The sequence below is a fragment of the Crinia signifera genome, chromosome 6 (assembly GCF_055691185.1).
Source record: "Crinia signifera chromosome 6, ASM5569118v1, whole genome shotgun sequence".
Taxonomy (NCBI): domain Eukaryota; kingdom Metazoa; phylum Chordata; class Amphibia; order Anura; family Myobatrachidae; genus Crinia; species Crinia signifera.
In genome coordinates, this window is record NC_139222.1 from 43,261,387 (window position 1) to 43,287,031 (window position 25,645).

Below are 25,645 nucleotides of genomic sequence, written 5' to 3' on the forward strand. Positions count from 1 at the left end.
GAGCCTGGTGAGCGGCGCCCTGACGTATTCCCACATCCTGGATGCCGTACCTGTGGTCATGGCTACGGTGATGCGTGTGACGTCAGCTGGCAGCGCGAACCCGATTTCCCGCCACAGCCGCAATGTATCACTGGTGAGGGTATGTATATAAATGTATGTGGTTTCATATTGTTTTGTATATCCTGATGACGAGACATTGAATAAAGAGTCTCGAAACGTTGATTACATACCCGCTTTAATTGAGATTTATTATATCCGAGTGCCGCCCACGCACTGTCCTATATATATATATATATATATATATATATATCAGACTGCTTGTTCCTATGTTGCTCAGTCCTTATATACACATGTTGTAAAGGGGCCCCATATACAGTTGTGCTCATAAGTTTACATACCACAATAGATGGTATAGTACCACTTATATTGGTATACGTCAACACTGTGTCCTTGGTCCTGGCTTGAATGGTACATGCCGCTAGAGGAGAACAGTTCAGGCTTCAAATGAGCAGGTAACAGTCCTGACAATTATGCCGAATAGAAGAGTATTAACTGGAGGCATAGGGTGGAATCCAAAACACAAGTACAGTAGGCTGAGATATAGTCTCTTACGGCCCTTATTAAGGTCTGATTGCAGTACAAATTTGTTTGGAAAATGGGCAAAACCATGTGCACTGCAGGTGGGGCAGATGTGCTTCTGCTAGGGTATGTAAACTTATGAGCACAACTGTATATGTGATTCGCTGAAGTACACCATCTAAAAACATATAAATGACACCCAAAGTTTGGTATTTAACCCATTACATACTGTGAAAAAATATTTAAGTCCTAAGCTTATATCCTAAAACGCTATCTTATGATATCTATTAATTACAATTTTATGTGAACCATATATAAAAAATAAATCCACTAATGTGTGAATAAAAGCACCTATATCTGTTAGCGCTTCACTAAAAGCACCTACTGTAGTTTCATGTACAGTATAGTTTAATCAAAATTTATCTCAGAGCGCCATCTACTGGTTAGATATAATATAACCACAGAATATAATCCACTGAGTATTCATATTTATATGATCATTTTATCCATATCAGGAACCTCAGGGCCGGTGCTAGGGTGTCCGGCGCCCTCCTGCAAACCATAAATTTTGCGCCCTTTCACATTGTCATTGTAACAAGCTGCAGCCCGATTGTGGGAGCGTATGCAACATGCGATTCTATGGAGGATCTCAGGTGCATGTACATGTATGCATACACCATCTCAGTGCTGTGTCCGCAAAATGTTGCAGTCACTAAAGGTGCCCATACACGCTGCGAGAATCGCATACGTTATGTGCTAGATCGCATGCAATGTGTGTGCGATGCGATCTGAAAGCAGTACAATAAGTATGTGCAGCACATACTTTTTGTACTGTGCGATGCTCGCAGGAGCGCACATCGCATCGCACGCTGCTATTGCAGCGTGTATGGCCACCTTTAGGCACATAACCCAGCCCATTATTTAAAAAGTGTCTAAATTAATATGAAAAAAATCTACAATTATTACAAAATTTGTTATAAACATGTATAATAAAAGACTCATTGTTCTTTTGCTGTTTAACTCTTGTGCAGTCCCTCCTCTTCTATCTGCGTAGGCAGGACGCTGAGGATGCCATTACACCCCTCTCGTGACCGAGGGGGAAAGGAGGGGAGAGAAGGAGGAGATGGAAGAAGAGGAGAGGAGATAGAGGGGGTGGAGTGTTGAGGACTGGCAGTGGCACTGGCACAGCACACTGAGAAGAGGGAAGGAAGGGCGGCGCTGCTGCCTGTTCGTCATTTGTTTGACAGCTGACAGGCGCAGGGAGCAATGGGTAGGCGGCGGATCCGGACATCACAGAAGTGTCCGTGAGGAAGAGGGGGCAGGTCGCAGGAGGAGGACAGTGTGTGCGTGGTGCAGGGAGCAGCTATTTATACTGCCGCCCGCCAGCTGTCAGACAGACACTGCGGGCGGCGTGCAGGAGGCAGTGACAGTGAGGGCTGAGGTAGCTTTAGCAGAGCAGGGAGGGAGACAGCGTATTTTCAGCACGGCGCCTCCCTGCTTTGCAGGAGCTGCTGAGTGGGTAGCGCCGGCCCTGCCTCCAATATCAACATAATTTCCTTTTGTCTGCAACTATTATTGGGGATAGCTCTACAGACCATGTCACTGCTCCAAAAACTTTATCTTAAGGCGATGATCAAATTAAATTATACTAAAAAGTTGATTACAAGAAATTGATAAGGCCAATTGATTCATTTATGCCCCGGGTCGAGATGGTATCTAAGCAATATATCCATCTCTCCTCCAACTGTTTCTTACCCCTATCACCACCTCTGATTGACCAAGGTACATGGTCAATCATTCTGTATTTTAGTATGGCCATGGAGCGTTTTTTGTCTATATAATGGCGAGCCTCGGATTGATCCCTTTCCCCGTGTTCCAGGCTGCCCTAATGGCTGACCGATGTTGGACCCTTCTGGTTTTAAAAGCGCACTCCATCTTCCCCACGTAAACAAGCCCAAAGGGGAAAATTATAGTACTGTATAAACAGCGAAAGTAGTAGAACATGTTAGTGACCATCTTATTAAAATCCTTTTTCCAGAATGGGGGTGGTTAAAACTGTTGCCTGAGAATAAATAAGAACAAGTGGTGCATCCAATACATTTAAAATTGCCATTGCCCATGGTTATTATTTTATTTTTATTTATAAGGCGCCACAAGTGGTATGCAGCGCCATACATGTAGAACACAATTATCAGCACAAATCTTAGTACACAATACAGCTGACATATAGGGAAGTGAATGAGAAGGGAAGTATAGATTGTAGGTGAGTAAGAGAGCTGTAATTGAAATGCAAGAATAGTGCTGTGAGAACAGGAAGGAGGAGGGCCCTGCTCTAAGGGACTGGTTAGAAAATGTTCTTTCTTTTGTGGGGTCTCAAAACCTGTATTATGCAGTGTGTGCAAACACCAACCCCTCCCCCTGTACCAACTGACCCAAACTTTCCTTTAAAAAGGGAAATATTGAGAAGCCTGCACAAGGCTTGCCAGCCATCTGAAGCAAGCAATGAGTTAGTGAGCGCAGGCAGCCAAAGATGGCGCCCGAAGCGGCATAGGGGGGCGGGGCTGTTGCGGACGGAGGTCCGAACGGCGGGAAGCTAGGGGGGGTAGGCAGGTATGCCGACCCCCGTTTCACACCTGGCACGCTGGCCAGCCAGTCAGGGGGAGCGGGGGGGAGCCTGGCCAGGAAGGGGTTAAATGCCCGAGCCGGCGGGGGAGGCAGCATTCCTCCACAGAACACGGCCGGGCAGCAGATCAGCAGCAGCAGCAGCACATTTCAGCCGGACAACAGATCTCATCCCCGGCAGCAGCAGCACCGCTTTCCCGGCAGCAGCAGCAACCAGCTCCATCAGAGGCAGCACAAATAGAACCAGGAGGCAAGTCCAGCTTACCTGCCCAGCAGCATCCAGTCACCCGGCAGCACATCTTCGTCCACGCTGCCCAGGACTTCGCAGGGGCTTGCTAGGCAACCGCATTATACAGCCAGCAGCCTTGAGTGTCCAGAAGAGCAGCCACAGCCAGGTGTCGCAAGGCAGCATGGAGACCCCAGCACCCAGACCGTCCAGAAGCAGGAAGCAGCCCAAGCGTTTCAGGCAGGAAGCGGGGGAGGAGCCCAGCAGCAAGGGAGACCAGAGAGCTGCTAGTCGGAAGCAGCAGCAGCAGCAAAAAGGTACACGGCAGAGGGGTGCGCCACCTGGTGGCCGCAAGGCAGCAAAGCGGCCAGCAGGATCAATGGAAAATAATGCTCAGGCACCATGCCCTGTCCCCGGCAGTGTGATTGCCACAATTGATAACGACGTGCCGGCAGGGGCAGAATCGGACAGGCCAGAGTCCGACGGCGGGTCACAACTACCGGGCATCACCTCACACTTGGCCAGCCCCAGCTTACCTCTCACACAGCAGTGGCATCGCATCCGCAGCGCATCCGAAGAACGAGCAGCGTGGGTTCAGCAGGCAGCAACGCAGCTATATGCGGCCTTGGCGCAGCCCACCACCACCACAGCCGCATCCTCATCACATCACGACAGGGGCTCACCACCTTCCCTGCGCATGGCAGGGAGGGACCGGTCACATCAGCGTCAGTCCCCCGCGGCATCACCAACAAGGAGCAGGCATCATCACCACAGGTCCCGCACTGAGCGGACCGGCCGTCGTAGCTGCAGTTGCACACGGCGGCCAGAAAGGCGGGAGCGCACTTGCCACCGCGAAGAGCAGGATTTCCTGCGCGGGGGGAGGGGGGCCAGCAGAAGCCGACAGAGTCCACAAAGTTCCCACGGCAGCAATCATACACGCAGGTACCACGGGTCTGAGCACCGTTTTACCCCCCGCATGTCACCGCAGAGGAGAAGAAGCCCATATTACAGCACACCAAGAAGGTACCATGACAGGCACTCAAGCAGAAGAGAGAGAGGCCAGCAGCAAAGCACGGGCTCCGCTATGGTCGGCGTGGCTTCTACATTCACGCCCCAGCAGGCGCAACTCGCTCGGTCACCTCCTTGCGCTCTGTCCGGCGCAGGTAACGGGGGACGCGAGAAGAACACTCCAGCCATCAACACAGAAGCGGAGCAGACGGTACACGGGATTGGTAAGACAAATGTCACAAACGATAACCAGCATAGCATGTGTAGTATACCAGGAAATGTATGCAATAGTCAGAATGCTAGCAATGCTGTAGATGATGTTGTTTCACAAAATGTATGTATTACACCAGGGAGGGCTCAGGGAGTTAGCAATGCCACAGGTGATGTCATAGGGGCAACGGGTACGGTTTTGCCAAGTACAGGTACTACACCGGGAGGGGACCCACACGCCAGCAGCATGTCACAAGGGGACCTTGATTTAAAGGAGGGCCCCGCAGAGTCAGACGAGGACGAGGCATGCAGGGTTTTAAGGGAACAATTGAGGGCCGCAGTAGCCAAATGGAAAAGCAAGATGGGTAACATCCCAGGGGCGGACGCGGTCAGGGGACAATTAGGCGGGATACAGCCGGATAAGGTGGCATCTTTTGTGCAAGGCAACACCGCAATGGGATACGCATTTGGGTCAGTAGCGGCACACTTGCCAGCTGTGACCAGGAAGGAGATAGAAAAAGGGGCTTTTATAGATATATGTTCGTTAACAGCAACAGGGCTAGCGGATAAGGAGAAAGCCAAACCAAAAGGGGGGACACAGGGCGATAGCTACAAAACTATTGAGCATTGGCTTAGTGGCATGTTCGCCTACACAGCGTGCTATACGGAGGCCTACCCCGAGGCATGGCTAGGCCTATCACGATACACGGATTTCGTCTACAACGCATACAAGGAGCAAGGGGGCTCAGTATGGCGTAGATATGACGAAGACTTCAGGGCGAAGGCTGCGGGCAGGAAGCCCATAGACTTCGGCACTAGGGACGTAGACCTATGGCTTAAGGCACAGTCAGCAGGCTTAGCAGAAAAGGCAGCAGCTCCGCAAAGGGTAGCCGCAGGGAGGCCTAGCACGCAGAAGCAGGACCTTAAATGCTGGGCATTTAACGACATGCGCTGCACCCGCACTCAGTGCAAATTCAAACACGCATGCAGCACATGTGGCGCTAACCACGCAGCTAAAGAATGCACCAGGCAAGGGGGTAATTACAAGAAAAAAGTACCCACAGTGCCAGGACCTAACAAAAGCAGTTAGTCCTGTCAACATTGACAGGATCCTGGCGTGGCTAGCCAGATATCCTAAAAGGGGGGAAGCCAAAATGCTGCGGGAGGGTTTCAAAATTCCAATCACGAGGGAGGTCGCACCCACTGGCAGCTCAGCAAACCTAAAGTCCATTAGGGAGCAGCCGGGTTTGGTGCGCGAGAAGATTACTAAGGAACTGGCACTGGGAAGGATGGCAGGCCCATTCCTAGCCCCGCCAGTTCCAAGGCTAATCATATCACCTTTGGGGCTGGTCCCAAAGAAGGCCGCGGGTAAGTTCAGGCTCATTCAGCACCTGTCACACCCCGAAGGGGGCTCAGTGAATGACGCGTTGGACAAGGAGGAATGTTCTGTGCAATACCAGTCGTTTGACTCCGCAGTCGAGATGATACGGGCACAGGGCAGGGGAGCACTGATGGCAAAGTTAGACATTGAGTCAGCTTTTAGGTTGCTTCCCCTGCATCCGGAGAGCTTTAGCCTTATGGGCCTAAACTTTGACGGATACTTCTTCATAGACAAATGCTTGCCTATGGGCTGTGCGATATCATGCGCCTTCTTTCGAGGCGTTCAGCACCTTTTTGCAGTGGTGCTGGCAAGAGCGCACAGGGTCGGGGGCGATAGCACACTACCTGGACGATTTTCTGGTGGCAGGGCCACCAGGGTCGCCACGATGCGGGTACTTTCTGGGCGAACTACAGGCAATGCTGGAGGATTTCAGCGTGCCTATCGCGCCAGAAAAGACAGAGGGGCCCAAAGCAGTCCTATCTTACTTGGGCATAGAAATCGATACAATCAGGCAGGAGTGCAGGCTCCCAGGGGATAAAGTTGAAAAGCTGGGTAGGGAGGTGGGGCATTGCATCAGGGCTAAAAAGGTGACCCTCGGTCACCTGCAGTCCCTGTTGGGAAGCCTCAATTTTGCATGCAGAGTGATCCCCATGGGCAGGATATTCAAGAGGCGTTTGGAGCAAGCCACCGCTGGCGTCGCAAAGAAACACCACTTTGTGCGCATTACTAAGGAACTCAGGGAGGACCTGCAGGTATGGGCAGAATTCCTGCGGAATTTCAACGGCGTGCGGGTTTGGCCCGACGAGTTTCGGCCCAATCACGCAATGCAGTTATTTACAGACGCTGCCGGGGCCACAGGCTTCGGGGCATACTGGCAAGGGGAGTGGTGCGCCCAGACGTGGCCGCCCGCATGGGAAGCCATAGGCCTAACTAGGAACTTGGCGGCATTAGAGTTATTCCCAATAGTGGTAGCAATTACCATTTGGGGAGAGCGGCTTGCCAATAGGCAGATTCAGTTTTGGTGCGACAACCTGGGGGTTGTTCAAGCGGTGAACAGCCAGCGGGCGTCGTCCCCGCCAGTAGTCCGGCTGCTGAGACGGTTGGTAGCAGAAAGCCTGCGGTACAACATTACATTCAGGGCAAGGCATGTGCCAGGGGTTGAGAACGGGATAGCCGACGCACTGTCCAGGCAAAATTGGGAGGCATTCAGGGCAGCAGCACCCCAAGCCAGCCTAACAGGCCTAACATGCCCCTCCTGTCTCTGGCAGGTTGCCAACCCGAGCTAGAAAAGCTGGTGGAGCGGTCACTGGCACCAAGAACATGGAAGGCATACAAGGCTGCCTGGGAAAGCTGGCAGCACTTCCAAGCGGCGGTAAGCTGCAGGGGCCAAACGGTCCCGCAACGGATCTTGGGATTCTTAGCAAAATTAAGGACGGGGGGGGCATCCAAGGCCAAGGCTAGCGCCTTGTTGGCGGGCATAGCCTTCTTCCAGAAACTGGCGGGCGAGAAGGACGAGACAAAGTCTTTCATGGTGCAGACAATTATGAGAGGGTGGGCAAGGGCAGAAGTTAGGAGACCCGACCCAAGGGAGCCAATCACGTTGGAAAGGTTAAGGACCCTCCTGCGCCACGTCCCCACAATATGCAGGAATCAGGGCGAAGCAAGGTTGTTGCGAGCGGCATTCGCGATGGCTTTTAGCGGGGCATTTCGCATTAGCGAACTCGTAGCGAGAGCTAAGCTCTCAGCGGGAGATGGCCTGCTGTACGGGAACGTGGCGGTAACCAGCAACGCGGTGCTGTGTAAAGTGCATAGATCCAAAACGGATCAAGAGGGTAAGGGAAACTGGGTACAGCTGTGCAGACACAGTGAGGCATTGACATGCCCGGTGGCAGCCGTGCGGGACTATTTGGAAGTCAGGCCAGAAGGCGGGGAGCAATTCTTGGTACACGACAACGGGTCACCGCTGACAAAGTACCAGTTTGCGGCAATTCTGAGGAAGTGCGTGGCGGCCAGCGGCTGGGAAGCCGGAAAGTTTAGCACGCACTCATTTAGAATCGGCGCAGCAACATCAGCTGCCGGGGCAGGCCGGGCGCCAGACGAAATTAGGGCTATAGGCAGATGGAGGTCAGATCGCTACAAGCTTTATGTTAGGCCAGTCACGAGCAATGCAACAGCAAATTAACATCGCCACCCTCCTCCCCCTTTTCCACAGGGCCCAAAGAGGCAAGGCGCATATGGATCGTGGGCCATTCCTACATACATTGGGCGGAAGTCAGGGCCGCGGTCAGACCATATGGCCGGCAGCTAGGGCTGCCAAGGGAGTTCGGCCGAATCTCCTGGTTCGGAAAAAGGGGGATGAGGTGGGGCGAGCTCAGGGAAGTGCTCTTGCGCGCGGAGAGAGCTACAGGCCACCCAGAAGTGTTGGTCATACATCTGGGGGGCAATGACTTGGGCAAAATACAGTCCCTGGACTTTAAAAGAGTAATAAAGGACGACCTAACATGGGTGAAAGGGCGCTGGCATGAATTGCGCATTATATGGTCCAGCATCATTCCCAGGCTAGCCTGGCGGGGTGCGCGCAGCGGGGCGGCAGTGGAAAGAACCAGGAAGAAAATTAACGTAGCAGTCGGGAGATGCGTCGAGGCCTTAGGGGGAGTCGTCATACGACACCCGGATATAAACCAGAAGATGGCAGGTTTATACAGGGGCGATGGGGTGCACTTGTCAGAGGTCGGCATAGACCTGTTCAACAATGCACTGCAGGAGGCGCTGGAGTCATGAGCTAAGGGCATATGGCAGGGTGGGGGTTTTTCGGCCCAGGCAGGTCAGGGGGGCCTCAGTGGCGGGAAGAAGCGGTGCGCAAGGCATCGGGACAGGAGGAGCCAGCTGAGGTTCGCAGATTCACCCTCGGTCGGGCCGCACGCCAGGCTCTAGCTATCGACGGCAGGCCGTCCGGCTGCGCGCCAGGCAGGGGGTGATCTGCAGGGGCTGGCCCACAGAGGGGGCGTAGCCAAGGGCCTACAGCGTAGGCAGGGGGCACGCCCCTACATCATAAATCAATGAAGGTCATTGATCGGGAGCTTGCCTTGCCCACCGTTCTCTGTCCCTACCCTGCAATATGTATTTAGAGGTATTAATAAACTGTGGCCAATGATTCAATCCCACGTACTGTCTCTGAGCATGATTTCGGTTGGGGGGTTGAGAGTGAGGTCACACGAAGGACGCAGCACACAGCCCTCGCACCCTTAAGTGAGCGCAGGCAGCCAAAGATGGCGCCCGAAGCGGCATAGGGGGGCGGGGCTGTTGCGGACGGAGGACCGAACGGCGGGAAGCTAGGGGGGGTAGGCAGGTATGCCGACCCCCGTTTCACACCTGGCACGCTGGCCAGCCAGTCAGGGGGAGCGGGGGGGAGCCTGGCCGGGAAGGGGTTAAATGCCCGAGCCGGCGGGGGAGGCAGCATTCCTCCACAGAACACGGCCGGGCAGCAGATCCCACCCACCCATCCCACTTTGCAAGGAATTAGAGGCCAGGACTCAGGCAGGGGCGGGCATCGCAGGGGTATCACAGGTAGCTTAGGGATATGCGACCACGGAATGGGTCAGTAGGGTACATGTAAGGGTGAAACAAGTACGGGTGTGTTTTCTTTTTCTTTTCTTGTGTGCAAAAAAAAAAAAAAAAAAGGACGACGGGACTATGTATGAATACATTGGAGGGTCAGCAAGGATTTGGGAAGTCAAATGTGTTTAAGCGGGCGGTTGGTAACCACGTTGTAACAATAACAATTATGCAATTCTGTCACAGTTGAATGGTTAATGTATGTCGCAGGGCGGGAAGAAGCGGTGCGCAAGGCATCGGGACAGGAGGAGCCAGCTGAGGTTCGCAGATTCACCCTCGGTCGGGCCGCACGCCAGGCTCTAGCTATCGACGGCAGGCCGTCCGGCTGCGCGCCAGGCAGGGGGTGATCTGCAGGGGCTGGCCCACAGAGGGGGCGTAGCCAAGGGCCTACAGCGTAGGCAGGGGGCACGCCCCTACATCATAAATCAATGAAGGTCATTGATCGGGAGCTTGCCTTGCCCACCGTTCTCTGTCCCTACCCTGCAATATGTATTTAGAGGTATTAATAAACTGTGGCCAATGATTCAATCCCACGTACTGTCTCTGAGCATGATTTCGGTTGGGGGGTTGAGAGTGAGGTCACACGAAGGACGCAGCACACAGCCCTCGCACCCTTAAGAACTGGAGCTTGGACTGGATTTGGACATAATCCGAAACACTGCCACATTTTATTTTTGCTTTCCCCAAATTACCATCTGTCTCAGCCTCTGAGCTGAGGAAAGCTATGTATTACTCTTCATTTTACTGTTTCTTTATTATGATCTTCATCATGTACCTCTACCCCCACTGTATGCAAAGCCTATATGCTGTACCTTCACTGGTTGCACACCTTGCCAGCAACAATCTGTACAGTCCACCTCAGATATTTACCTCTGTGTGCAGGATGTAGTGTCCATTCTTGCACCCTGCATGTTTTGGGGCCTGTGCTGTTCCTCTGTCCTGCATGGGGTGTTGCCCTCTGCCTTTGTGCTTCTGGTGCTCCTTGGTCTGTATCTCAGCAATGAGTTGCAGGCCGGGAACTGATGGAGGCACTGTGGAGGAGAGCGGCACCCTGAGTGGGGGGGAGGGGCTGGGTTATGGGAGTTGCAGGGTGCTAGAGTGTACACAGAGAATGTACTACTTGTGGCTCTATTAATGCAGAATTTATCATACTATTATACATATCAGCTTTCCCATATGTGCATTGCATCCATGTGTGGCTTATCTCCTACAGCAATGCCTGCGGATAGGATGAAAAACACATGGACCTGATGGTTATGGTGGGACACTAGCACTAGGATGCTGAAACCACCCATTTTGTGTAATCTCTTCTGGGCGTGACCTATTTTTCCCAAGGTAATCCTACATTGTGCGCCAAAGACGGCTGCCGCGCCATGCAGGCTTGCTGGAGGGGCCCGGCGGGGGCCCTGGTCCAAGCCCCCCCTTCCCCCTCTGTCTCTCCCGAGTGGCAGCAGAACCAGCACACGTACAGCATGTACTGTGCTGACAGCAGGCTCAGCATGAGCATCTCACTGGCAGCATGAGAGCTCATACTGAGCCTGCTGTCAGCACAGCACATGCTCTAGGTATGTGCTGCTGCTGCTGCATAGGGGGAGTGACAAAATCACTCCCCCCCTCGACTTTTAAGTGTGTTTTCACAACCCCAAAACATTTTGGCAGTGTGGCCTAACTGCAGGAGGCACGACCACCTCCCATGATTAGGCCACGCCCCCAAAAAGTTTTGCCCTCACATTTTTACCGGGGCCCGGCATACCTCTCGGCTGCCCTGCCCTTTGCTCTAAATTTAATGCACATTTCTTCCAGTTTTGGGGGATTATTGTTGGATCTGCTTACTCTTAAGAACGGAGAATAGGGTAGCCCTATCATGGTTGCTATGGGGAGGAAGCTGGAGTGGTACAAGATCATGTTCCGATCTGTCGGTTTAATATATTAGCAGGTATACACCCGACCATCACTCAGAGAAATTATTAAATCAAGATAGCATATGGACAACCTGTAATTGTAAATTTTATAGGACTCTCTGTGCCATTATGTTGTTCTATATATGCATGTAACGCCTCCACATCTCCCACCCAATACAGTAGCAGATAATCAATTTATCGTTAATACACCAACAGATTTTGTGCTATTAAGGGACCACCAAAGAACACGTCTCTCTCCACATCCCACATATAGCAGTTAGAGAAGGAGGGTGCCACTGATGATCCCATCGCACAGCCCCTGAATTGTTTAAAAAATTGGCAGTTGAATAAAAATTAATTATGTGTCAATGTGAATGTAGTAATTCAATGTAAAAGGGAACTTCTGGACCCAGGAATTGCACGTTGCCTGTAATAAGACGTCTAACTGCTTTCATACCCAAGGGATACAGTCATTGAGTCACCAGGAAGTTGTTAGAAAGTCACTATGTCGACAACATTAGGTCGGCATGCATTTAGGTCGACATGTGTCTAGGTTGACATTTGTCTAGGTCGACATGCAGGAAGGTCGACATGAGTCTAGGTCAACATGGGTTAGGTCGACAGGGTCATAAGGTTGACAGGGTCATTAGGTTGACATAGTTTAGGTCGACAGTCAAAAGGTCGACATGGGTTTTTTTACTGTTTTTTTGACACGAATGTCGACAGTCCTGCATCCTCTCACCCTGCACCATCCTCTTTCACCCTACATATTCTCTCACCCTGCACCCCCCCTCTCACCCTGCACCACCCCTCTATCACTCTGCATCCTCTCACACCCTGTACCACACCCTAATATCCTGCATCTTCTCCTACCCTGCACCAACCATTTTTAACCCTGCATCCTCTCAACCTGCAACCACCCTCTCACATGCATCCTCTCACCCTGCACCACCCATCTTTAACCCTGCATTCCATCTCACCCTGCATCTGCCTTCTCTCACCCTGCACCACCCCTCTCTCACCCTGTGCCCTTCCTCACCCTGCATCTGCTGACACCAATCACCACCCCCTCTCACCCTGGGTTTTCGCTCACCCTGCACCACCTATCTTTAATCCTGCATCCTACCTTACCCTGCTTCCATCCTGTCTCACCATGTATCCTCGCACCCTGCACCACCCCCTCTCAACCTGCAACAGCCATCTTTAACCCTGCATCCTACCTCACCTTGCGCCCTGTGTCTTCTCTCACCTGCACCAACCCCTCTCATCCTGTGTTTTCTCTCACCCTGCACCACCCATCTTTATCCCTGCATGCCACCTCCCCCTGTGTCCTTTCTCCCTCTGTCTTCTCCCCGCCCCCCGCACCACCCCCTCTCACCCTGCAACACCCATATTTCACCCTGCATCCTCTCTCACCCTGTGCCAACCCCCTCTCTCCCAACATTACCCACCACTTTGCACCAACCCCCTCTCCACTCTATCACTCTTCATCCCCCTGCCACCCTGTGTCCCCCCTCACCCTGCACTGCCCCCTCTCACCCTGCACCACCCTACATCATCTCTCACCCTGCACTACCCCCTCTCTCAGCCTGCGTCTTCTCTCACCATGCACCACCCCCTTCTCACCCTGAACCACCTTCTTTCACCCTACATTCTCTCTTACCCTGCACCACTCCTCTCTCACTCTGCATCCTCTCTAACCATGCACCACCCCCTCTCACCCTACCTCCTGTCTCACCCTGCACCACCCCCTCTCACCTTACCTCTTATCTCACCCTGCACCACGCCCCTCTCACCTGCATCCTCTAACCCTGCACCACTCCTCTCTCACTCTGCATCCTCTCTAACCATGCACCACCCCCTCTCACCCTACCTCCTGTCTCACCCTGCACCACCCCCTCTCACCTTACCTCTTATCTCACCCTGCACCACGCCCCTCTCACCTGCATCCTCTAACCCTGCACCACTCCTCTCTCACTCTGCATCCTCTCTAACCATGCACCACCCCCTCTCACCCTACCTCCTGTCTCACCCTGCACCACCCCCTCTCACCTTACCTCTTATCTCACCCTGCACCACGCCCCTCTCACCTGCATCCTCTAACCCTGCACCACTCCTCTCTCACTCTGCATCCTCTCTAACCATGCACCACCCCCTCTCACCCTACCTCCTGTCTCACCCTGCACCACCCCCTCTCACCTTACCTCTTATCTCACCCTGCACCACGCCCCTCTCACCTGCATCCTCTAACCCTGCACCACTCCTCTCTCACTCTGCATCCTCTCTAACCATGCACCACCCCCTCTCACCCTACCTCCTGTCTCACCCTGCACCACCCCCTCTCACCTAACCTCTTGTCTCACCCTGCACCACGCCCCTCTCACCTGCATCCTCTAACCCTGCACCACCCCTCTCTCACACTACATCCTCTCCCACCCTGGACCACCCCAATCTCACCCTGCTCCTTCTCTCACCCTGCACTACACCCTTCTTATCCTAAAAAATCTCACCCTGGCTCCTCTCTCACCCTGCATCACCCCCTCTCACACTGCACCACCCCCTTCTCACCCTGTGTCCTCTCCCACCCTGGACGACCCCCTCTCACCCTGCATCCCCCTGTCACCATGTGTTTCCCCTCACCCTGAACCACCCCCTCTCACCCTGCATCCTCTCACCCTGCACCACTCCCTCTAACCATGCACCGCCTTCTTTTACGTAACATTCTCTCTCACTATGCACCACTCCTCTCTAAATCTGCATCCTATCTCACGATGCACCACCCCCTCTCACCCTACCTCCTGTCTCACCCTGCACGCCCCCTCTCACTCTGTGTCCTCTAACCCTGCACCACCCCTCTCACCCAGTGTCTTCTCTCACCCTGCAACACCCCTCTCTCACCCTGCAACACCCCTCTCTCACCCTGCACCACCCCCTCTCTCACCCTGCATCCTTTCACCCTGCACCACCCCTCTCTCAGCCTGCGTCTTCTCTCACCATGCACCACCCCCTTCTCACCCTGCATCCTTTCTCGAGTTGCACACCTTCAGCATACATAACAATACACCCTGGAATGGACACTATACCCCTTTTAATTTTCCATACTCCCACTTCAAAATTCCTATTTCAACCAGTGGGTATGCAGTAATGAACATGTCAGTTTTTCAGTGAAAACAATGCATTTACAACCAACACTATGAGTATGAGTAACCAATCAGATTCTATATAATATCTTCTAGAAGGTGCTAAATAAATAAGAAGTAGCTGCTGATTGGTTACCCATAGCAACATCCCATCTGAAATAGAACTTCCCTCCTATATGAGGCCCATAATCTACAGCAGATCACCAGCAGCAACATTGGTCTTTATAAATTTGCAATCAGCTGTAAAGTCTGTGGATTTCTTTATTGCCTTAAGTTGATCTCCACATCAAGATGAAACCCCTGTGGACAAGAGACTCTCCCAGGGTGAGTGGGCAGGTAAGATACAGAAGGAAGGCAAGCCGTGTACTTAGCAAAATAACCAAGGTTATAATTCTGAGCACTTGATATGATTGTGTTCTCTATATAGCAGCTGCTTGATATTAGAGGATAGTCAGTCCTCACAAAAACCAAAAAAGTACAAAATATGCTAATGGCAATACCAAATGAGCATAGAAAGCAGTTCTAGACAGTTTTAAAATAAAACAATTTTAATACACAGTAATAAAATACATAAAATAATCACAATAATTAAAAGGCACAAAAGAATTTGATTGGATCGGCCTGAGGTATTAAGTTGCCATATCAATATGTGATAGGTCTGTGGACATATGCTGTAGCCATATTTGCTAATTTGTGGACGGAGAAAATAAGGGGTATCTCCGGAGGTGATTATAATTACCAAGCTGGTCGCCACAAGTAATCCTTGGATACTTGCAGTCCAATGCGCTCCTTGTGAAGATTAAGCAAACAGCCTGTTTGGTATATTGCAGTTCCTCTAACAGAGAAAGTCCACCTTGTAAAATAGTATCATCCATCTTGTGTATATTGGATCCTAGGCTGGTCCCCAAAGGTACTCCTCAGGTCAACACCGGACGCGTTTCCCTGCTCAAAATAGCAGCTTTATCAAAGGTGGTTTGAACTGGATGTATAGTGGCTTTTTATACCTCACCATACAGGAAATGCCAATCATGTCACTATATTGCAAGTAAAACCGCTTTTGTTACTATCATTTATCTATGAGAGACTGAGTAGGAATATAACCACATTCTTTCCATATAATAAAGATATATTACTTTATAAAACCTTTTAATTGTAGAGATATATACTTAATTACCTCACTAGCCGGTACTTCCGGTCACGGAGGTTTTCCCCAGTCACGTGACCGACGCTGCCTGGTCACATGATAAACATCACCCACTTGATTGTGGGATGCATATATCCGCTTTATGCGGTTCACAGACAGGAAGTCTGTGTCATCTTCCGGCCGCTGGAGTGCACACTCCATATTAGAGATGGGCAAAACGGGTCACTAGCAAGAGCTGGGATCCAGCAGATCAGTCAGTGAAAAGATCCATATCTTTTAGGCGGATCAACAGTTCACTTTGAAAGAAGGGGTAATTTGTTAATAACGAAGCATATTTTGTCTTACAATCATTTATTCCCATTATTTTGTACTTTTTAAAAAACCATTGAGCTTAACAAATAAGAACACACATAACCGAGTAAAACACTGATCGATGGCTGGGTGCAGAATCGCCATCGATGTCAACCATCAATGGCATCTGCACCGATGGCCATCCCTAGCAGCAGCAGCCTTATTAATCTTTCTTTTATTTGCAGTCACAACACTGAACTCAGTCTCTAGAGTCAGTACATCTCAGCTGCCACAGGTGGCAGTGCTGAGATCAGGAAAATGCATTGTAATTAAAAACGAAACTGAAAGTAAAAGAACGACGGATCACCTTTTTGGAATCGGCGGCTCACTCGTTCTTTCATGGGATCCGTTCAAAAGATTTGCTTCATTCGCGAACGACCCATCTCTACTCCATATAGCATTACGCTCCAGCGAACCCAGAAGTGTGTTCATTATATACAGTTATATATCCCCGCAGGATTCTATATTGAGTCCTAGATGTTTTTTATTTAATTGCAAAGAGTATTTATGCATTATGTTTCTACATTCTATATTTCAAGTTACAGATTATCTTGCGGTCGTATGACCCTTTTTTATAACATATATTGGAGGGCAACTATATGTCTAGCCGCGATCCAAAAGAGTTAATTAAATCACTCAAACATAGTTTTTTCCCCTATTCCGAAGGTGAATATATACAAAAAGAAGATAAGCAGCCACAACTTTATTTTTAATTAGTTGCTCTATTTCTCTGCACATATAAATATACATCAAAAAGTTGTAGTACCTAGTAATACATTCCTATACCCAGGGCCGGTGCAAGGCACCGGAGCGCCCCAGGCGAGTCGGGGTGGGGGCGCCCCGGTGCCGGGGGGGGGGGGGGATACCTGTCCTGAGGCGCTGTGTATTTAAATCTGGCGGCGGAGGCAGCGGGGGTCCCTGCAGTCCATTAGAAATAATGAGCGCTATCCGCCGGGCTATGCGGAAGCGCTTCTAGTGTGAAAACACTGGCAGCACGCTGATTGGCTGAGATCAGCGTGCGCCGTGCTGAAAGGGTTATCACACTAGAAGCGCTTCCGCATAGCCCAGCGGATAGCGCTCGTGATTTCTAATGGACTGCAGGGACCCCCGCTGCCTCCGCCGCCAGATTTAAATACACAGCGCCGTAGGACAGGTAACCGGGCGGCACAAAATGCCGCCCTCCAGTGGCCGGCACCCTAGGCAAATGCCTAGATTTGCCTAGTGGTGGCGCCGGCCCTGCCTATACCTATATCCATAATAAGTTCTTACATTTTTCTGACACACACACACACACACATATATATAAAAAATTTAGAATGCATCATAACTTCACCAATCACACTTTAATGTTTTAAAATATTTTTCAAGAAAGACCCAATATTACTCTTTGCAGAGAGTTATTATGGATGTTCTTATAAAGATGTATTGTATTTCCATGAATCTAAATTATATAACCTGGACTGTACGTATCCAAGGATAACTTTCTATCCAACTTGTGACGACCAGCTTGGTAATTATAATCACCTCCGGAGATACCCCTTATTTCCTCCATCCACAAATTGGAAAATATGGCTACAACATATGTCCACAGACCTATCACATATTGATGTAGCAACTTAATACCTCAGAACGATCCAATCAAATTCTTTTGTGCCTTTTAATTATTGTGTGATTATTTTATGTATTGTATTACTGTGTATTAAAATTGTTTTATTTTACAACTGTCTAGCGCTGCTTTCTATGCACATGTGGTACTCATGAGGACTCCGCTGGGATGGACCTTTAGTACAAGGTCTGTCCTGGAAAGTACTTTCAATTAACTATGGCAGGGGACCCCCCAGAGAGAAGGGCCTGGCGGTACTTAACCCTTGAGATCCCCCTTAATCTAGCTCTGGTTAAGGGCCAAAATGCCCAATGTCACACTGAGGAGCTGTTGCTCTTGGTATGTGTGGGTTACACACAGCTGTCTCCTACACCACCCAGGAGTCACCTACTAGCTTTCCTTCGGTTCTCAGCTCTCTGATCCAGTGATCCTGACTGCCGCGATAGGTAGATCCACTACTGCTCCAGACAGAGGCAGACCCCAGGTCCTGCGATAAGCAGATCAAAGGCTCCCGTGAGAGGAAGATCACCAGCTCCCAGGTCCTGCAAAAGGCAGACCAACGACTCCCGGAAGAAGCAGGCCCTGGCTCCCATGGGTCAGCCATCCAGTGCTGTAGTGGTGGATCAAACTAGCAGTTAAAATATGCACCTAAATCACAGGGAGGACAAGTGCCTTGGCGCCCCATCCGAATCCTCCACTAAACTCCATCATATTACTGTCTTCCTGATTGGACTGCTGACTTCTAAAGCACTACCAACTTTTCTCTCACCCACACCCTCCACCACCACAACTATCTGACCACTGATCCTTCCACCCTCACCAGTTACAAGATAAATAATAAGTTGTAATGACAGAAACAAGAAAAATAATCACCTGGGCTCATCTGACCAATAGCCTAGCAGGGCTCTCATGCAGTTGAGCATGCTGTGCCCCCTCAGTACGTATCACTCCTAGTAATGTGCCTCTTGTGCCTAGTGGGAAATCCACCACTGGGTGCCAATTTAGTAAATTCTTTATCAGATGTTGAAGTTGTTCTCTGTACTCTGCAGGGGCTCAGTGTCAGAGGAACAGGACACTTGGGGACATTCTGTATGATGCTCTGGCAGATATGACACATGATGACTTCAAACGTTTTAAGGACAAGTTGTCTGATTTCCCCTATGAGGACCAAAGTCCCATCCCACGTGGGCGCCTGGAAATGGCAGATTATGTTACCACAAAAAACCTTCTCATAGATACTTATGGAAAGGAAGCAGCGCTGGATGTGACCATAGATGTCCTCAGGCTGATCAGTCTTATGGGACCAGCCACGGGTCTCCAGCACAAAGTGACACAACATGGTGAGTTCTGTTGGGTGATTTGTCCCATGTAGTTGATCAGTAATTGTTTATGTAGGAGCCAGATGACCTGTATAATCAATGGTAGAGGTGACAATGGTGCAAGGTATCAGAGGCTGCCCCTATACACAGCACAATGTAAGTCTGTCTGCACGCAGAATACACATTTGTTTTCTGGCCGTGGAAAGAGGCTACAGATGCACCTTCTATACATGCAGCCCTGAGTCGGGCCATCAGTGGTGAACAATGGGATTCTGATAAACTGGGTGGTAATTAGTGTTGTTACCACTTACACATTAATAAGGGACAATTATAGCTATAATAAGGATATTATGAGTCATCTCTGTGCTGTATATAAGTGATCACCTGCTGCCTCGTCCCTGCCATGAGATCCTCAGGGAATCCTAATGTAATATCTTTATTACTTACATTCGGTTGTATGTAACTTACAGTATGTCATGTTTGTTTCCCCTTATTCTCTGATCCTTACAGGTAATGCACAGATTATATCTTCCAATGAGACACTTGAAGGTTGGTACAATTTTCTCAGTACTTATTTCCTAGCACGGCGCCCATCGCATACCATCGCATGCCTTAATTAGTGGTATGCGATGGTATGTAATGGGACCCGATTTTCAGGTCCAAAGATTTAATTGTTCATGCACCCTGATGGGTGATTAGTATGTTATATGCACCCCCATCGTTAACGCCACCGCCACTATTAATGCCAACCCGAAGCGTGGTGAGTGCAGCGAGCCCGCGAGGGGCGGCAGTACGCGTCCTCCGACCTTTTTCTACCCCCACTATCCACGTCGGCGTGGAGTTGATCTATATAGTGTGGCGAGCGCAGCGAGCCACCGAGCCCGAAGCAGGGCGAGTGGACGTGTTATACATGTGAAGTTGTCCGCGTCCCCTCGCGGGGCTCCCTGCGCTCACCACGCTTCGGGCATGGTGGCTCGCTGCGCTCGCCACACTACATAGGATCAACTCCACGCCGACGTGGATAGTGGGGGTATGAAAAGGTCGGAGAACGCGTACCGCCGCCCTTCGTGGGCTCGCTGCGCTCGCCACGCTTCGGGTTGGCTTTAATAGTGGTGGTGGCGTTAACAATGGGGGTGCATATAACATACTAATCACCCATCAGGGTGATTGTACAATGAAATCATCGTTTTGATCGCATGCGATGCGATCAATGTGATCAAAAATATGTAACAAGATTAAAACCGTGGGCGCCGTGCTAGGAAACAAGTACCATTTTCTCTTTGAATAACATAAAATGTAGCCAAAATGTATCTACAGTATATATCTGATTAAAAAAGCCATTGATGAGTCTGCCCAAAGGGGCGTTATTTAAAAGGCAAAATCAGTCTGGTATTATATGTGCAGGACCAACATCTGTATGCAGAATGGAGTCCATCCCCAAACAGATGTAAAGTATATTTTGAGGCAATTCCCTAACATTGGGAAGTACATAGTGCACTGTTATATTGCGGTACCTATAGAGACAGTGGGTCCGATTCAGACCTGCTCGCTGGGATGTAAATTGTCAGATCCCAGTGATCAGGTAAACACAACACTGCACAATTGAATCCCTGCCCATGTGCACAACTGCGAATCCATGCACAGCCGTACACATAAGGGGAAAACCATTTGCAATTATTAACCATCTAATGATTATTAATTATTGGTAATATATTCTGTACATTGCATTTCTTGGTTGAAAGAACCATCAGTGTTCTCATAGTACTCGGCAAACAAAGCCTCACTGACACTGAATGGGCTGAATGGGTGTGGGTCATTGGGTCAACCACTAATGGCCACTTGGCTTAGGTCAACACCTGAAATAGGTCGTTGTGGCTAAGGTCAACAGGGTTGTAAGATTGACAGAAGCATGTTGACAGTGGGAAGGTCAACAGTCAATACGTCGACATGAGTTTTTCACTTAATTTATTCCAAATGTCACAGTTGACATAGACACCATCTAAGTGCACCACATCCCCTCGCATGGCTCCCTTCACTTACCATCATAGGCGTGTGCACGGGGGGTGCCAGGGGTGCACAGGCACCCCCTAATGATCCCCCGCATGCAGGGCCGGCACCACCACTAGGCAGCTCTAGGCATTTGCCTAGGGCGCCGGCACATGGAGGGCGGCAGTTCGCCCCTCACCCCCAGCATGGAGGGTTAGGGCACTGTTCATATAGCTGTCGGCATCCATGCAGGTGCTGGAGCGGGCAGGGGTGTCGTCTGTGCCGCGGCGGTACCTGCGGCGCTGTCACTAGGTATAGAGCTGCTGGAGGTGGGCTGCCGCTTTATCACTGCCCCTAAGGAAAATGGCCGCTGGCTAGGAGGAGGGCTGCTGCGCATGCCCAGGAGCAGCAGCTCCTCCTCCCATGGGCCTTTGCGGAGTCATTCTGACTCCAGGAATTAAGTCACACCACCCTCCTCCTCCTGTCCCACCATTGCAAACTAACAAACGTTTAGGGATGGACAGAGCTAGGGGCACTTCTTGAAAAGTAAGTACATGCACATGGCATGTATTAATACTGTACACTGTATGTATACCCTGTTTATACAGTGCACTTTTGAAATACACATTTTTGAAAATGTATTCCTTGCAGTGCCGCCGTTTGCTTTTCTATTATATATATATATATATATATATATATATATATATATATATATACTTGCAGGGGTTGGAGCTGCACTCGCAGCAGAATGAAGAAACAAGTACACTTAGTTACTTCATTCTGCTGCGAGTGCCGCTCCAACCCCTGCAAGTATACCATTCATCCGTGCAGGCACCCAGCCACCATCACCTGCTTAGTTGCTGTGGATTGTGCCGGTCTCTTGGATACATATATATATATATATATATGTTACATTAAGGGGAGGGGGGCATGGCTGAGGCATTTTCAATTATAATAGGTGGGAGCGCATATAAAACTTCTTAAAATAAAGCAGGGGCTGCAGGCCACTGAAACATTTAATGTTAATAATGTGTAGTGGCCATTAAGGTGTACAGCATAATGTGTAATGGGCATTAAAGTGTGCGACATAATATGTTATGGGCATTACGGTGAGTGACATAATATGTAATGGGCAATACTGTGTGTGGCATAATCTATCATGGGCATTATGGTGTGCGGTATAATGTGTCATTTGCATTACGGTGTGTGACAATGTATAATGGGCATCATGTGTGTCAAAGAATGTGTAATGGGCATCACAGAGTGGCATAATGTATACTGGGCATCATGGTGTGTGGCAAAATGTGTAGTGAGCATCACAGTGAGAGTCATAATTTGTAATGGGCTTCACGGTGTGAAGTGTAATGGGCATCATGGTGTGTGGTGTAATGTGTAATGGGCATCAAACTGTGAGGCGCAATGTGTAATGGGCATCACAGTGTGAGGCATAACGGTTAGTGGTCATCACGGTGTGTGGCGTAATGTGTAATGGGCATTATGGTGTGTGGCGCAATGTGTATTGGGCATTACAGTGTACATTTTTGCAGTGCTTTCGGCATGCATTGTCCCTGTTTCTAGTGTGTGTGTGTGTGTGTGGGGGGGGGGGGGGGGGATTTATAAATAAGTCACCTTCTATTTACAGTAGTTTCTCCTCCATGCTGTAGTGTCGGCTCCAAAAATAAAACTTATGTCGATCTTTTGACTGTCAACCTTCCCACTGTCAACCTAATGCTTCTGTCTACCTTCCAACCCTGTGTTGATCTAAGCCATGTTGACCTTTATTGGTCAACACAATGCTTGTCGACCTAAGCAATGTCAACCTAGTGATTTTACTCCCTCTAAAGACCTGTGATATAGGTTGTGCATGTCAAAGTATTTAATAATTTATTCATATATACTTTATCATCCTGTACAGGCTGCAGATTGCGCTACATGGATCAGATGAGAAGGAAATACCGTGTTATTAAACATCATGACAAAAGATTAGGGCAATGCCTGAATATGAAGAAAGACTACACCAGTCTTCTACTGATCAAGAATCATCGGGATGAGGACGAGAGACAACATGAGATAAGAGCTTCAGGCCAGAGGCATCTGCAGATTATGGCAGACAGATCATCAGCTAAGTATTCCCCAACCACTATACCGGCTCTGTTTGACCCCGATGATGATGGAATTATTCCCAAGACTGTGGTGTTACAGGGACCTGCTGGGATAGGAAAGACTATGACCTCCCAGAAGATCATGCTGGACTGGGCCTCCTGGGATCTGTATAAGGACCATTTTCAGTTTGTGTTCTACATAAACTGTAGAGATGTCAACACCATCACTGGTAACATAAGCCTGGCTGCGTATTTATCCAAATATTGTGGTCTGACCTGTACACCTGATCTGTTGCAATCAGTCTTCCTTACTTCTGAAAAAATACTTTTTATTGTTGATGGTTTGGATGAATTCAAATGGTCATCAATGAATCACAATGAGGTTTGTAAAGATCCATTTCAGGAAGTCTCAAAAGAAATCCTTCTACAGAGTTTGTGTAAGAAGACACTCCTCAATGACAACTCAGTCATCATCACCACAAGACCACTCTCACTGGAGTATCTGGTGGACTCTGTTGAATGTCCTCGATATGTTGAGATTCTGGGCTTTACAGGGAAAGACCGGGATGAATATTTTTATAATTTCTTTGAAACCAGAGAACAAGCAGATCTGGCACTCAGTGCAATAAAGGACAATGACTCACTGTACACTATGTTATCCCTATAATATGCTGGATTGCTTGCACTGTAATGAAACCGCTAATAAAACAGGAATTATCTGTGATTAATTGCAAGACAGCCACATCCATTTACCTGTTGTACCTAAAGAGTTTAATAAAGTATCATGGAAGGGACTCTGCCCAGCCTATAAGCAAATGTATACAGAAGCTGTGTGCTTTGGCCAATGAAGGAGTTTGGGACCAGAGAATTATATTTGAAGAATTAGATCTTGTAAGACATGGGCTCTCTATGACAGAGCTGGAGTCTGGGTTTTTGATTGAGAACTTCTTCCTAAGAGACGCTGATACGCACACCTGCTACAGCTTCATCCATCTGAGTGTGCAGGAGTTCTTTGCTGCTCTATACTATGTCCTAGATGATACATCTGCAAAGCAACTTTGTCTTAACGTCCTGAACAGATATATGAAGAATTTACAGAAAAGTAGTAGAGTGAAACGTTTCCTGACAGCATCAGCAGGTCGCCCACATCTGAGATTAACTATAAGATTCTTATTTGGTCTTTCCAATGAGAAACTAATTGAGGAGACTCAGAGAGTCATTGGCTGTGACATTTCCTTTACAGAAAAACCTGTCTTGGAGGAATGGCTGAAGAGAAAGTCATCATACTACCATAATGAGAGACTGTGCTGCCTGTATGAGAAACAAGATGAGGAATTTGTGGGGAGAATGATGTCTCACTTTCCTGCAATAAAAATTACAGGCCATTATGATACAAAAGGGAATGAGAACATTGGTTACCGGGCTGTGGCCTACTGCTTGGAGAAAAGCAAAATACAACATAATGTCACTTTTAATGACTATATAATAGGACCAAAGGCTCGGAGAGTTCTATCTAAAGCACTTTCTAAGTGTTCACAACTTGAGTAGGTAGTTGTTACGTTATCAAGAATTTGTGTGTGTCTGTCTAGTGTTCACTCTATTATTCTGCACATTTTCAAAATATGTATAGTTCCTCTCTCCTGCCTGGGGTGTCACTGTCTGCTGTGGTGTCTTTATAACAGTGGGGCCTGTATCTCAATACAGACCAGGTTGTACTAGAAGCACCAAAGTAGGCAGTTACACCCCAGGCAGGAGAGAGGAACTACATGGATTTTGAAATTTGCAGGGTGCTTGATTGAACACTATCTGTCTGTCTGTCTGTCTGTCTGTGTGTGTCTGTGTGCGCCTATAGATGTTCAGGTAGCAAATCAAAGGTTTAATCCAATTTTCATTTGTGTTATGGTACTTAACTTTGTACACTGAGAGGACATGGAAGGAACTGACTAATGTGCTGGAGCCAGTGGCGGCTCCAGGGAAGGGGAGGGGGGACTTCAGCACAGTCCAACGTTCAAATAGGGCAGCCACACTAACTGCCAGTGAGTCAGTTTTGGATGACAGTTGGAAAAAGTTGGTGTGACTCCCATATTTGGAAAAAAGGTAATAACCCCCAACACTTATGTGCCTTAATCCTTTCACATGTACATGCACAAAATAAAATAAGAGGCTTATCTCATTCCAATTTGCAGTATGTCAATCCTTGTTCCAGACTTAATCGGTGTACATCATGTAAAAAAAGAATGTAAAGCATCCATAGCGTAAGCAGGTTTTAATACAATAAAAAACAGACAAGGAATGATTCTAAAAACAAGAAGGGATATTTGTAGATACACTGAAAGGTAAATCACAATTACCATATGGCTGTGAGAACTTATATGTATAAAGTTCTCCAATAAGCATAAAAAGATTAAAAGTGGTCCACCCCAAACAATAGACAAGGGAGAGAATCTGCAATTACCAA

General features: G+C 49.1%; 1 protein-coding gene across 1 annotated transcript in view; it reads left to right on the forward strand.

Annotated features, from left to right (window-relative positions):
• LOC146009590 (NACHT, LRR and PYD domains-containing protein 3-like) overlaps window positions 1-25,645 on the forward strand; it is a 41,221-nt gene that overhangs the window by 5,715 nt on the left and 9,861 nt on the right. The window contains 4 exon segments of the mRNA XM_083150038.1: window positions 18,830-19,120; window positions 19,610-19,648; window positions 23,001-23,840; window positions 23,843-24,731. Coding sequence (XP_083006164.1) covers window positions 18,830-19,120; window positions 19,610-19,648; window positions 23,001-23,840; window positions 23,843-24,731 — 2,059 coding nt within the window.